Source organism: Sebastes fasciatus, chromosome 15, assembly GCF_043250625.1.
Source record: "Sebastes fasciatus isolate fSebFas1 chromosome 15, fSebFas1.pri, whole genome shotgun sequence".
In the NCBI taxonomy this organism is placed as follows: Eukaryota; Metazoa; Chordata; class Actinopteri; order Perciformes; family Sebastidae; genus Sebastes; species Sebastes fasciatus.
The window spans coordinates 18441975-18455098 of NC_133809.1; the positions used below are offsets into that span (position 1 = coordinate 18441975).

The 13124-nt window shown below is 39.1% G+C and overlaps 1 protein-coding gene across 10 annotated transcripts in view; it reads left to right on the top strand.

Moving 5' to 3' along the window:
- The first annotated feature begins 1181 nt into the window (after nucleotides 1-1181).
- The window catches only part of ttll5 (tubulin tyrosine ligase-like family, member 5), a 55698-nt gene continuing 43755 nt past the window's right edge, over nucleotides 1182-13124 (top strand). For 9 of the 10 annotated variants that reach the window (XM_074661574.1, XM_074661582.1, XM_074661584.1 and 6 more), the window contains exons 1-11: nucleotides 1182-1292; nucleotides 1600-1744; nucleotides 5915-6021; nucleotides 6118-6200; nucleotides 6987-7093; nucleotides 7373-7503; nucleotides 7632-7714; nucleotides 10101-10170; nucleotides 10267-10351; nucleotides 12681-12782; nucleotides 12884-12975. In XM_074661574.1, the coding sequence (XP_074517675.1) occupies nucleotides 1686-1744; nucleotides 5915-6021; nucleotides 6118-6200; nucleotides 6987-7093; nucleotides 7373-7503; nucleotides 7632-7714; nucleotides 10101-10170; nucleotides 10267-10351; nucleotides 12681-12782; nucleotides 12884-12975 (919 nt within the window). In that variant the 5' untranslated portion in view covers nucleotides 1182-1292; nucleotides 1600-1685. Of the gene's footprint in view, nucleotides 1293-1365; nucleotides 1497-1599; nucleotides 1745-5914; nucleotides 6022-6117; nucleotides 6201-6986; nucleotides 7094-7372; nucleotides 7504-7631; nucleotides 7715-10100; nucleotides 10171-10266; nucleotides 10352-12680; nucleotides 12783-12883; nucleotides 12976-13124 lie in introns of those variants that run through there. The other variant, XM_074661575.1, reaches the window with a different exon arrangement.

Consider the following 13124-nt stretch of genomic DNA (forward strand, 5'->3'; position numbering starts at 1 on the left):
GGAGTATTAGGGCCACATTGAGGGAAAAAAAAAATCTGAGATTTCGAGAATAAAGTCAGAAGTTTAGGAGAAAAAAGTCATAGTATTATGAGAATAAATATATATGTATAGTAGTATAGTAGTAGTAATTTTACTTGTTATTTTCTTTTTTTCTCGTAAAGTTATGACTTTATTCTTGTAATATTACGACTGTTTTCTTGTAAAGTTATGACTTTATTCTCATTATATTACGACTGTTTTCTTGTAAAGTTATGACTTTATTCTTGTATTATTACGACTTTTTTCTCATAAAGTTATGACTTTATTCTCATTATATTACGACTGTTTTCTTGTAAAGTTATGACTTTATTCTAGTATTATTACGACTGTTTTCTTGTAAAGTTATGACTTTATTCTCGTAATATTACGACTGTTTTCTTGTAAAGTTATGACTTTATTCTCATTATATTACGACTGTTATTGTAATGTTATGGCTTTATTCTCCTAATATTACGACTTTTTTATCGTAAAGTTATGACTTTATTCTCATAATATTACAACTTTTTTACTGTAAAGTTATGACTTTATTCTCATAATATTACGACTGTTTTCTCGTAAAGTTGTGACTTTATTCTCATAATATTACGACTGTTTTCTTCTTAAAGTTGTGACTTCATTCTCATTATATTACGACTGTTTTCTTGTAAAGTTATGACTTTATTCTCATAATATTACGACTGTTTTCTTCTTAAAGTTATGACTTTATTCTCATAATATTACAACTTTTTTACTGTAAAGTTATGACTTTATTCTCATAATATTACGACTGTTTTCTCGTAAAGTTGTGACTTTATTCTCGAAATCTCCTATTTTTTCCCCTCAATGTGGCCCCATACCTCACTGCAAATGTTTTGCTGCTCCAGACAGATTTTATTTTTTTATTTAGCCTAAAATGGCTCTTTTGATAGTGAAGGTTGCTGACCCCTGGCCTAGGCTCTCGTTAAACACTATCTCTTGTCGAAAAACACACAGAACACACACAAAAAACTGAAGACGGGGGTCTCTCTCTTTTTGACAGTAACGTTCGCATCACGTCCCCTCCACCAGCTCCCCAACCAGCTGGATGGGTGCAGCGCAACATTTGGTCAGTTGAACAAAACAAATATTCTCCGCTACTGCGCATGCGCCGTGCTCTGTTGCTACCCAGTTGTTGTAGTAACCAGGAAGATTCTAACCGCTATGATCAACTGGCCTTGGTACCAGCTAGCTAGCTGGCTAAGCTAATAGTTAGCAGCTCTCTCAGAGAGATAAAGGCAAGTTGAGTGTGTACTTATATTATTGCTTTATAATAACGTCTAACTTGAGCGGTCTCAAACTAAAGCTTAGCTTAACCTAAAGTAGCATGTCAGTAACCATAAGTCTTGTTTAGCTAACGCATGTTTAACTGGGTTTAAGTCTTAATGTCTTCTGTCCACTGTTGCTAACGTCACTAGAGAGATGTTTCACCATAGCTACAGGTAGAGCTACATAGCAGCTGTTCTCGTGTGAAGCACATATTTTGCATGAATAGCGTTCATTTGAACTGAGTTGAGTTATTCAATGACTGATGTGTGTCTGCAGGTGGAGGTGGGAGCATTAGGTGCCATGGGAAGACTCAGAAACACTTGATCCCAGGAAGCAGCTCGTCAGCCTTTCACTGTGAAGATATGCCTGCTGTGACCCGTCATAAAGAGGACTCCGAGTCCTCCTCAGAAGACGAGCAAGAGTAAGTGTTAGCTGACAATAACCTGATATTTTCAGGTGGAATTTCATTCATTCATTCATTCATTCATTCATTCATTCATTCATTCATTCATTCATTCATTCATTCATTCATTCTCAATGTGCAATATCATTTTCCAAACTCCTACTCATCTCCATCTCTGTTTACAACTGTCTCACTGATATAAAACAATGCAAACATGTCAAGGGATGAGCCTGTTTTGAAAGAGAAAATACTCCCACAGACGTGTGTGTGATAAGAAATGAAACAGTGTTAGCTAATAATACTCTACTTTCTACTGTAGAATCACATAAGATAAGATAAGATAAGATAAGATAAGATAAGATAAGATGAAACTTTATTAATCCCCGGGGGAAATTCAGGTGTCAAGGCAGCAAAGCCCAGATACAGAGGTACAGGTGTACAAAAAGATTATTAAACAATAAATAGAAATACAGAATATAAATAGTGAATGGACATAGTGAATGGACATAGGGTGTACCGTCCGTCAATACAAAAAAATGTTGTGTAAAATAAATAGATGTAATATGTGCAGTTTTTAAAATGGTATATGGGATGTAGTGTAAAGTAAGTTTAAAGTTTAAAATGCACCAATGGTTAGGAGAGGTGGTTGCAGGTAGTGCAGATAGTCCAGATAGTCCAGATAGTGCAGTTTTCATGTGGGGGTCAGCCTTGGTTGTGGAGCCTGATGGCTACCAGCAAGAAGGACTGACCCAGGCGCTTTGTCTTGTGCCGAGGGGGGATGAGTCTGTGGCTGAAGGTGCTCCTCATCATGACTAGCTCCTCATGGAGGTGGTAGGAGGGGTTCTCCAGGATGGTGTCCAGCTTCCTCCTCAACCTCCCCTCTGCCACCACCTCCAGATCATCCAGTTCGGAACCAACTACAGAGCTAGCCTTCCTCACCAGCCTGTTCCGTTTGTTGGCATCCTTTGTGTTGGTGTTATATATATATATATATATATATATATATATATATTTATATAATAGTTAGTGCCCATGTGGTGTAGTCATCATCAGAAACGATTTGTTAAAGCTTAAGGAAGAAATAAAAAGCCTCATCATCTGCTCACTAGCATTGATATAATCATAAGGACCCATCTCATGCTCATTTTTCCTTTTCTGTTGTCATGTTTATGTTGCCTGTGATCATGTCAGTTTTATTTAGCCCAATATCACAAATCACACATTTGGGGGCTTTACAGTCTGTACAGCATATAAGATAAGATAAGATAAGATAAGATAAGATAAGATAAGATAAGATATTCCTTTATTAGTCCCGCAGTGGGGAAATTTGCAGTGTACAGCAGCAAAGGGGATAGTGCAAAAAACAAGATGCATCAGCTAACACAGTAAAAAAGAGTTAAACAAAGTGTTACAAAATATGAACCATTTAAATAGAAGGAAGTATACAAATAGGAGCAGTATATACAGTATTGACAATAAACAGACTATTAACAAAATTGCACAAGTGGAAAATGATATTGCACAGTGAGAATGAAATGAAATTCCACCTGAAAATATTGCACAGTATGAATTACACCTGAGTAGTAATAATGATAATGATATTGCACAGTCATTATACAGTATAGTGCAGTTATTGTCAGTGTGTGGTATGTCAGTGTAAGTAGTCTACTGGGAGCAGTGCTGGTTGACACCGTCTATCCTTAGACCCTTGATTCATATAAGGAAAAACTACCCCCCCAAAAGACTTCATAAGGGGTGTTGTTGTACACATCCAAATACAAAATCACCCCGGAGTCCCTCAGTGTTGATATACCTTTAAATAGCAGGTCTGTGCAAACTTCTACATTAACACACTAACCTACATACCTGCCTATGCTGTTTCATTTCTTATCACACATGTTCGTGGGAGTATTTTCTCTTTCGAAACAGGCTCATCCCTTGACATGTTTGCATTGTTTTATATCAGTGAGACAGTTGTAAACAGAGATGAAGATGAGTAGGATTTTGCTCACAGTCCCTGAGGTTTGTGGACGTGGCTGTCTGAGGTCGCCTTCAGTGTCAGTTAGGTTCTTAGCCTACTGATCCTTCTGTAATACCTCACCTCAAGATTTCTCTCTAAATACAGTGTTAATGTGACACTATGCGAACCAAAAACATTGTTCGTTTTCCCCCGGCTGTACCAAAGTCTTTGCAACTTGCCATAGTTTATTGATTGTGTAATGTAATCCATGCAGGATTACAGAAGAAGCCCCTGTTTAATAATTTATGACAAGATACATTTAGACAAAATGAAGCCTTCAGGAAGCTCTCATTTTGCATAATTGATGAAAGACGAACTGAATGAGAGAGAAGAGCTTCTAGCTCTCAATCATAGCTGCAACAGTTAGACTATGTTATCTTGTCTCTGCCAACTAATTCCCTCTTAAGCTATACTTAAGTATAGCATACTGAGAGCCACTGCACCTGCTTTTAGGCTAATTTCCATCTCCTGAATTAGTTTGGATTGCTTAGTGTTAGGGTTTAACCTCCAGGTGACCAGTGCTGTATCTACTAATGGGGGTGCATTGAGATGCTACCAGAGCACTAAAGACATGACATTATAAAAAAACAAACTGTTTACCCACACTACTATAGTAAAAAGCTTTGATTTTATGTTACAGAATTGTAGAATTTCCAGTAGAGCTGCAACGATTAATCGATTAGTTGTCAACTATTAAATTAATTTACAACTACTTTGATAATCAATTAATCGGTTTGAGATTTTTTTAAGAAAAAAAAGTCAAAATTCTTTGATTCCAGCTTCTTAAATCTGAATATTATCTGGTTTCTTTACTCCTCTGTGATCGTAAACTGAATATCTTTGAGTTGTGGACAAAACAAGACATTTGAGGACATCATCTTGGGCTTTGGGATCAACAGTTTTCACCATTTTCTGACATTTTATAGACTAAACAACTAATAGATTAATCAAGAAAATAATCAACAGATTAATCGACAACAAAAATAATTGTTAGTTGCAGCCCTTATTTTCAGTACACCCTGTCTGATTTCAACGTCTTACCAGACAAGCACATTTGATTTCAACCTGTGTAAATTCTTCTGCTCACCTCTGACTTGAATGTTATCACTTTATTTATTAGGGGCAGTAGATATTAGTTGACAATAACATCATGTCAAAGTTTATGACGACAGACAATCCTAAATTATGCAACGGACAACCAAGTGTAGCATTACAGGCCAACACAGGAGGCACAAAGACAAACACCTGTAAGTGCGTGTACAAATACATGGGCATTATTGTATATTTAACCAAATATTGCAACATATCCTCATACAACGGTTCGTATGATATCTTATTCAAAGTTATATCTCAAATTTTCGTGCATTTTCCTACGAATGTCCAGCAACATGTGACGAATGTGCAGCAATAGCACGTGTCAATTTCCACTCGTTACATGCATACAACCTTTTTTAAAATACACCTCCGTCTTCACAGGAAGCTACTTGGTTATGGTGTATGAGAGCAGCCTGAATATTTGCAACCTAAATGGTGATACTTTACGGAAATATCACTGTGATGGCAACAGTTTGTCTAAGACCTTCACACCATGTGTGTTTAGTATCGCAATAGTCTCAATGGTAGTTTTAGTTCAAAGTAAACTACAGGCTTAAATATGATCAAAACACCTTGTTTTTAAATGGCGTGCAACAAAGCCACCACAGTGGAAGAGATATCTGCCTCATTGTCTGACATACCTAGATACTTCAGCTAGGGGCAGCAATTGTTTACATGCCTTATCCTGACCGGCCACGCCTGATTGAGTTCCACTCCATCATCATGCTACCTTATCTTATTGTTAGCCCCTGATAAGCGCGCAGATAGACTGCAGTTTTACAAGGGTGTCTTTTAGTACAGTACATGGGTTTGTTGTTGCCCAGCACCTCCTGAACATGTGTGTGGTTCTGCCTCGATCTGCCTGACTGAAATAAACACCAAACTACCCATATACTGTAGGTTAGCTCACATCATCTACGAATGCATCTGTATGATATTGTTACTGGGAAGTTTTTCTCTGTGTAAAATTATTTTTCCTGATTTTGACTGTTCTGTGGGTCCCAGACTCTGCAAACCTTTAGAAAATCTGCATCTAACTGTGAGTGTGTATCATCTAATTGTTTGTCCACTAGAGACCATCAATGCATCGCCTGGAGTGGCCTCAGCAAGACCATCCCAGTCCTCTTGTTTTTCCCTCAAGCTGCTGTTTCTAAAGATGGGAATATCTGCTCTACTGGAGGTACACTATCTACAAAATGAGAAAAGTAATGATAATATAATTCAAATTTGGAGCATTCATTATGTTGGATACTAAGAATATTTTTGTTTTCCATAGAGCGATATAACTTGGCCTTCAAGATTGTGCGCACAGAGAGTCGCCTGGTACGAGGACTACTCACCAATCATGGATTCCATGAGGTAATGTTCTCCACTAAATCATGCAAATTTAAAAGATTAGCCTAAAACAAAAAAAGCATTATTTTATAGCTGCACGTGCTATGAATGTACCTCTCAGCTGTGTAGGATAAGAGATAGTAGGGCTGTTTTTATTTCCTCTAACTAATAATGCCGATGTCAAAGCCCGGGAATGCGACCACGGAAAAAAAATGACCTCAAGAGCATTAATCCTGTTTCACGAGGGCACACAATCCCCATTATTGCTCTTTCCAAGCAGTTACAATTAATTCCCTTTTTTATTTCATTTCAATGCTTCTTGACTCCCGCTAACCCATCATCAAAGGCAGACGAGTGTCTACCACAGCCGCGACAGAGCCAAGCTTTAATAAGCCTTTATTGCAAACATCTGGCTCTCCCCTAGACGCCGAGCGGCCATGTGAAGCCTGCCTCCTAACGAATTGTTGGAATATGACAAAACAAAACAGATAAAATAATGTCAGGGCGATGAAAATCTGTGAGTTGGCCCTCCTTTTGTGATAATTTCTGAAGAGCCGGCTGTATTTTCTCCAGGTTATTGGTGGAGTGTCTGATCTGCTTCTTAGATTTAATTCAACTGAGCTGTCATATGTGATGGACATCAGAATCTAATACTGCTGTCGGGGACTGGAAACTCTACAGAGCTTTTTCAGTATGGACAGCAATGGCTTCGTTTTTTTTAATGATCCCTTTGCAGATGTCATTTGCTTTGTGTGCACTGAATCTAAATGACTTGATCCAGTGAAGTCAATCATTCTGTGTGTTTTTCAGGTCCACCCAAACAGCAACGACTTTAACCTCATGTGGACGGGATCTCACCTCAAGCCTTACATACTACGCAGCCTTCAGGACTTCCAGAAGGTCAACCACTTCCCCAGGTATAATAGAGGGCTCATAAGTGTGTTGCCACTGTTTTCTGTGTTATAAATATCACCAGAGAGTGACTGAGCCATTCTAAGCCCGTCAGTTCAGCCGATGTGTTTGTTGGCTCCCACTGCAAAGCGCATTTAGTTTGGACCGGTGCCTCTCTGAAACACGAAATGAATCACACTGTCAGGCAGAGGGCGATCTATTGCCGTTATGCATGCGTATATTTTTGTTCTGTCAGTGTCGGAGCTGTGTAGCATTTTAAAACTGGAGGTTCTGCTCACTTGCAGGTCGTATGAATTGACGCGCAAAGACCGACTGTATAAAAACATCCAGCGAATGCAGCAGACGCACGGCTTCAAAAACTTCCACATCGTTCCTCAGACCTTCGTGCTCCCCTCTGAGTACCAGGAGTTCTGCAGTAAGACACCTCTCAGCTGATCCTGTTTGTCTCTTTATGATGTGTTTACAAGCAGTGCCCATTCTAAACACAATATACATTTGGCTTTCTGTTTGAATCCCTTCTCGTCTCTCCTATCTCAAACTCAGATTGTTTTGTCAAGGACAAGGGCCCATGGATTATTAAACCAGTAGCATCTTCAAGAGGGCGAGGCATCTACTTGGTCAGCAATGTGAGTGATTTTGAGGAGTTATTATCATCCTCTCATACAGCCGTTTTCAACCGTTTTGGATTGTGACTGTGTTCAAAGATTATTTTTTTTCTTCTTCTCGGTTTGTTTGATTTAAAGGACTTTTAGAAACCGCAAGATGAAAGTAGGGGTGCAGTGGTTAGCACTGTCGCCTCACAGCAAGAGGGTCGCAGGTTCGAATCCTGCTTGGGGCCCCTCTGTGTGGAGTTTGCATGTTCTCCCCGTGTTACTGTGGTTTTTCTTTGGGTTCTCTGGTTTCCTCCCACAGTCCAAAGACATGTAGGTTATGTTAATTGTTGACTCTAAATTGCCCGTAGGTGTGAATGAGAGCGTGAATGGTTATCTGTCTCTACGTGTCAGCCTTGTGATAGTCTGGCGACCTGTCCAGGGTGGACCCCGCCTTCGCCCAATGTCAGCTGGGATCGGCTCCAGCGCGACCAATTAATCAATTATCAATTAATCTGGCCCTTATTTTCTTAAGTAATTGTTGTTTGGTCAATAAAACATCAGAATATAGTAAAAAATAAACATCATCATTCTCCAGAGCCCAAGATTACATCTTTTTGTTTTGTTTTTGTGAGAGCAACAGTCTAAAAACTCAAAGATATTCAGTTTACTATAATGTGAAACAGGGGAAAGCAGCAAATCATCACATTTGAGAAGCTGGATTCAGAGAATGCTTGGCATTTTTGCTTCAGAATTGACTTTAATGATAAATAATAACTGAATACATTTTCTTTCCGGAGCTGAAAGCTCTGCAAAAATGGACCTTGTGACATTCTAATCAAAATAAATGTTGTTTACTTTATTCCTGAGCTCTCTCAAGTTTTTTCTTTTTTTCTTGTGAAACGTTTCTATATCCAAGGTCAAGAATGAACCCTCAAGATCATACTTTGTTTTGTGTAACCGCAATATGTTTTTTCTTTTCTTTCTTATCCCATTAATCTTATCTCTTGAATCTAGGGGTCAGGTTGGGAAACAGTATCTCTATTACAGACTAATGCAGTGACCCAAAATAAACCTGTGTGTTTGAGGCTGGAGTGAATTGACCGACATGTATTTGTTTAGATAGGGAAATTGGATAAGGAATAGGGAAATCACTTAAAAATGTGTGTTTTTGTCTTAAAGAGTGTGTAAAACTGCGGTGAACGTGAGGGACTGGAACAACACATTCTCTCACGTGCACACGGGGCAGAATTTGAAAACAAACTCAGAGGACGATGATACAGTAGCGGAGCTTTAAACCAAGTTCTGCCAGTATTTTGCATGTGAGATGTGTGTGTGAGTAAAGCAGTGTGTTAAAGGAATAGTTTGACATCTGGGGAAATTTGCTTTCTTGCTGAGAGTGAGGTGAGAAGATTGATGCCACTCACATGTCTGTGGGATAACTTTGAAGCTACAGCCAGCAGATGGTTAGCTCAGGTTAGCACAGAGACCGGAAACAGAGGGAAACAACTCATCTTTAAGCGAAGCTAACCAAATATTGTGTGTGAAAATTTCAACACAGATTCATATTAATGACAAACCTAGTGGGAGTTAACTGTAAGCATGCTGACTTAAAAAAAATACCGTGTGAACTGAAGCAGTCAGCTGTCCAGATGTTATTTGTGTGTGTGGAGGGGTGTGCAGATACAGCTGCCTTTGAAATAAGTATCAACCAGTGTTTCAGACATTAATAAGCTTTGTGGAGTAAATCACACTCTTCCAAGGCCCCGGCTTTTGGAGGAGCTCAACACGGTTCTCACTCTTGGAAAACATATGCACGATCCTTCTTCTTCTCAGGCATTTTTATGAAACAGTGGAAAGAATGTCAGAGCGATATTTGGAGAGGGGAAAGAAATACGCTCATTTTTTTGGTTCAGGTTTTCTCTGAACTGTAGCCAGCGCTGAGGTTACCCCGCCTCCCCCACCCCCCTCCGTCCCATCTCTTCTCGACTTCGCCACCTGCAACACATTTCAACCTCATAAATGACCCATCTCCCACCACCAGATTGTGTTTTTATAGGCTGTTATTGAATGTTGACCCGCTACGGCCAGTGTCGTTGCAGTCTCCAGCTTTTCTTGAGGATTCTTTGATGTTAATGGTTAACAGCAGTGTCACATCATCTATGTGGAATTCAGTGTTTAATGCTGTTGTGTGTGAATGAATATACAGTATGAAAACTAGGTTAAAATTGCCATCTAACTTCATCACTGTAGTAAATAATCTACAATATCAGTTGTTATGTAGGTCAATTGAGGACATTTTCCCTCCATACCAACCACAGCAAGGTGAAACTAATGTTAAAATGATTATAATTTAAAGCCTTCATCTTCCTCATTGTGTTAATTATATTGTCTTTTATTTGTTTCTGTTTATCATCTGCAGCCAAATCAGATTTCCATGGATGAGAACATCTTGGTGTCTCGCTACATTAATGACCCGCTACTGATAGATGGTGAGTTCTACAGCCGCATCTCAATTTGTAAGGATTGTTCTGGCATTCTGAATAATCTGTGTGAATTACTACAATTTTTTTTTTTTTTTTTTACAGAATTCAAGTTTGATGTACGGATGTACGTGGTGGTAACATCGTACGATCCAGTCCTCATCTATGTGTATGAGGAGGGGCTGGCTAGGTGAGCTGTGTGTGGGGTGTTTGTGACATGGTTGGGATAGTGATTACCTGACACTATGGTAATAGAAATATTACAGCACAATTGACATTTAACAACAAATACATTACAAACTTTTAAAGGTGTTGCCTTTATAATGGTTTATGTTTGTTTCCTTGGTTTGACCTCTGACAAAATATGATATAAAATATAGCCGCAAGCAGCAATTCCGGGGTTCAAGCCAACACAAACTGTTGAAAAAGTTGAAAGCTGCGAGGGGTTTAAACCTTTGGCACTTTCTGACACCTACATTAAAGAAAACTAACAGGTTTTTCGACAAACGGACAGACGCTCATTCATTTCCGACCAAATCTGTTGCATTTGTAGCGCCCGCTAGTGGTCGATTTGAATAATACTTTCAGGTTATGTTTCAGCAACCCTGTCTCCCTCAAAATTACGTTCCCATACAACTAAACTGCATAACCAAAATACGTTTGGAGGGAAACATATTTTCTCCTGGATAACGATGGCAGTTTTAAACAGTTTTAAACATGAGATTAATGTTGTATATGGAAACAAAACAAAAACTTGGGTTAGGCTTGGTAAAAAAACATCATGGTTTGGCTTAAAATGACTACGACATTGAAACAAAACATAACCAAAATGCAACAAAACTACTTAGTTAGGTTTAGGCAACAAAACTACTGGTTTAGGCTTAGTAAAAAAACATCATGTTGTTATATCGTGATTATTCAATAACATTTTAATTCAACGTATTTTCATTCACGGTTGCTCGACATACTACGTCACCTGCTCTGCGCGTCGCTTGTTGTACTATGTCACTCCCTGTGGCCATCCGCAGACTTACAAAGGTATTTTGAAATGTAAAAGACAAACGTAATCCGCAACAAAATATGTTTTCTTCCATATGTAATTGGGAATGCAATTTAGTTGTATGGGAACGTAGCTTTTAGGAGACAGGGCTGGTTTCAGGTACTTACGTGGACATATCCTGCAAGTTCCGAGATGATTGGCCCCACGGTTGTGGAGTTAAGCCTATTGATATGCTAAAGATCATTCGTCAATATCTTCAAAACGCAATGAGATATCAACACGTTTTTGATTATTTTTGATAAGCTTAGTCCAATAATGATGCACAGAAAAGTTGGTACAAATTGGAGTCATGGTTTAGGAGGAGATATATAAAATATTCAAAATGTCGGAAAACCTAGTCAGGGGGACTTTAGTGGTCGAACGGCTTTTTTGTAGAGTGAACAGAGATGGATGTCTGCACCAAGTTTCGTGTATATCGGACTTATAGCATAGAAGTTATGACTTTTAAAATTTCTAAATTCTGATCTTTAAATTATAGTGCCCCCATCAAGCACCGATCGGGGTTATATTTGTTGAGCAGCAAGTGCACAACAACATCAACAACTTCCAATCCTCTGTGGAAATTTCATTTGTCTACGATGAACCATCTCACGGGAATTTGTACAAACATTTCTGTAGAAAAATAATAATAAATCAGCACAAAAACAAGAGGGTCTCACGCCCCAAACATATAAACGCCCTGAATGTGAGGAGTTTTAATAAAGTAAATTCAGTACTGAGAAAAGCATTCACCTGTTTGAATAGTGAGTAGTGGTGTAGACACTGCCTGGTTCATGCACTTGAGGCCCATCCACTGGTGCTCCGTCAGCGCCCAGAAGAGGGCAGCCTTAACCTCTCAGACCTGCTGCTGTGTAGCTGCGCTGTGTAGCTGCGCTGTGGTGCTGACTTTAAAACAAAGCGCTCTATTGTTCCACTTGTAGGATGTGCTCATGAAATGTTGCTGATTGTGTCATTGTTCAAAGATCATATCTAATGATAACTTTGTGTAATTGCGCTATATTTATTTGATGTTCTTATTTAGAGCAAGAATCATTTATTAATCCAAGAAGAGGCTATTGCCAGTCAGGCACAGGTAGGTCAGGAGAGGGTAGATGATTTATAGAAGGCTTTGGTCTGATAGAGGTACGTGCTGGAAGCAGAGTGCCACCGCCCTCTTGTTTGCTGGCTCCATTATCAACTGTGGGCAATAAATCATGGCCAAATTCTGAATCCCACTTTTATCTCTTGACATTCCTTCCTGTTGCGTTGGTATTCAGGTACACAGTGCGTGCCAAGGAATTCTCATTATTGCACATGTGGCATCCACTCCTCTCAAACACTGCCAGAGGCTAATCTCCCTCCATTGTGCCCCCATCATTCAGTCAAGTGTCAGCCATATGGACACTATGGCAGATAAATATGTATTAAAAGTGTTGGATTCTTTTCTTCCTTGCACAAATAAAACGCCGTCTGCCCGCAGATTTGCCACAGTCAAGTATGACCGGACTTCAAAGAACATTAAGAACACGTTCATGCATCTCACCAACTACAGCGTGAACAAAAAGAGCAGCGATTATGTCAGGTAACTTTCACCAGTGAACACGGGGCTGTTATGGGAAGCTTCATTGACTCATCCGTTTGTTAGAACTTCAGCGTTTGAAGTGCGCATCTCTTTCCTTTCAGTTGCGATGACCCTGAAGTTGAGGATTATGGGAACAAGTGGAGTATGAGTGCAGTGTTGAGGTATTTGAAGCAGGAGGGGAAGGACACCACATGTGAGTCAAACCTTTGTTTTCTTCCCTTTCTCATCCTTTTCTTTTGTTTTAATGTCAAATATAATGGAGTAAAATGGACTCAGTTTGCCAATTCTGAACTCTTGCTTGTTTTTTTTCCTTCAGAATCTAACAAAAAGTGTCTATCAATT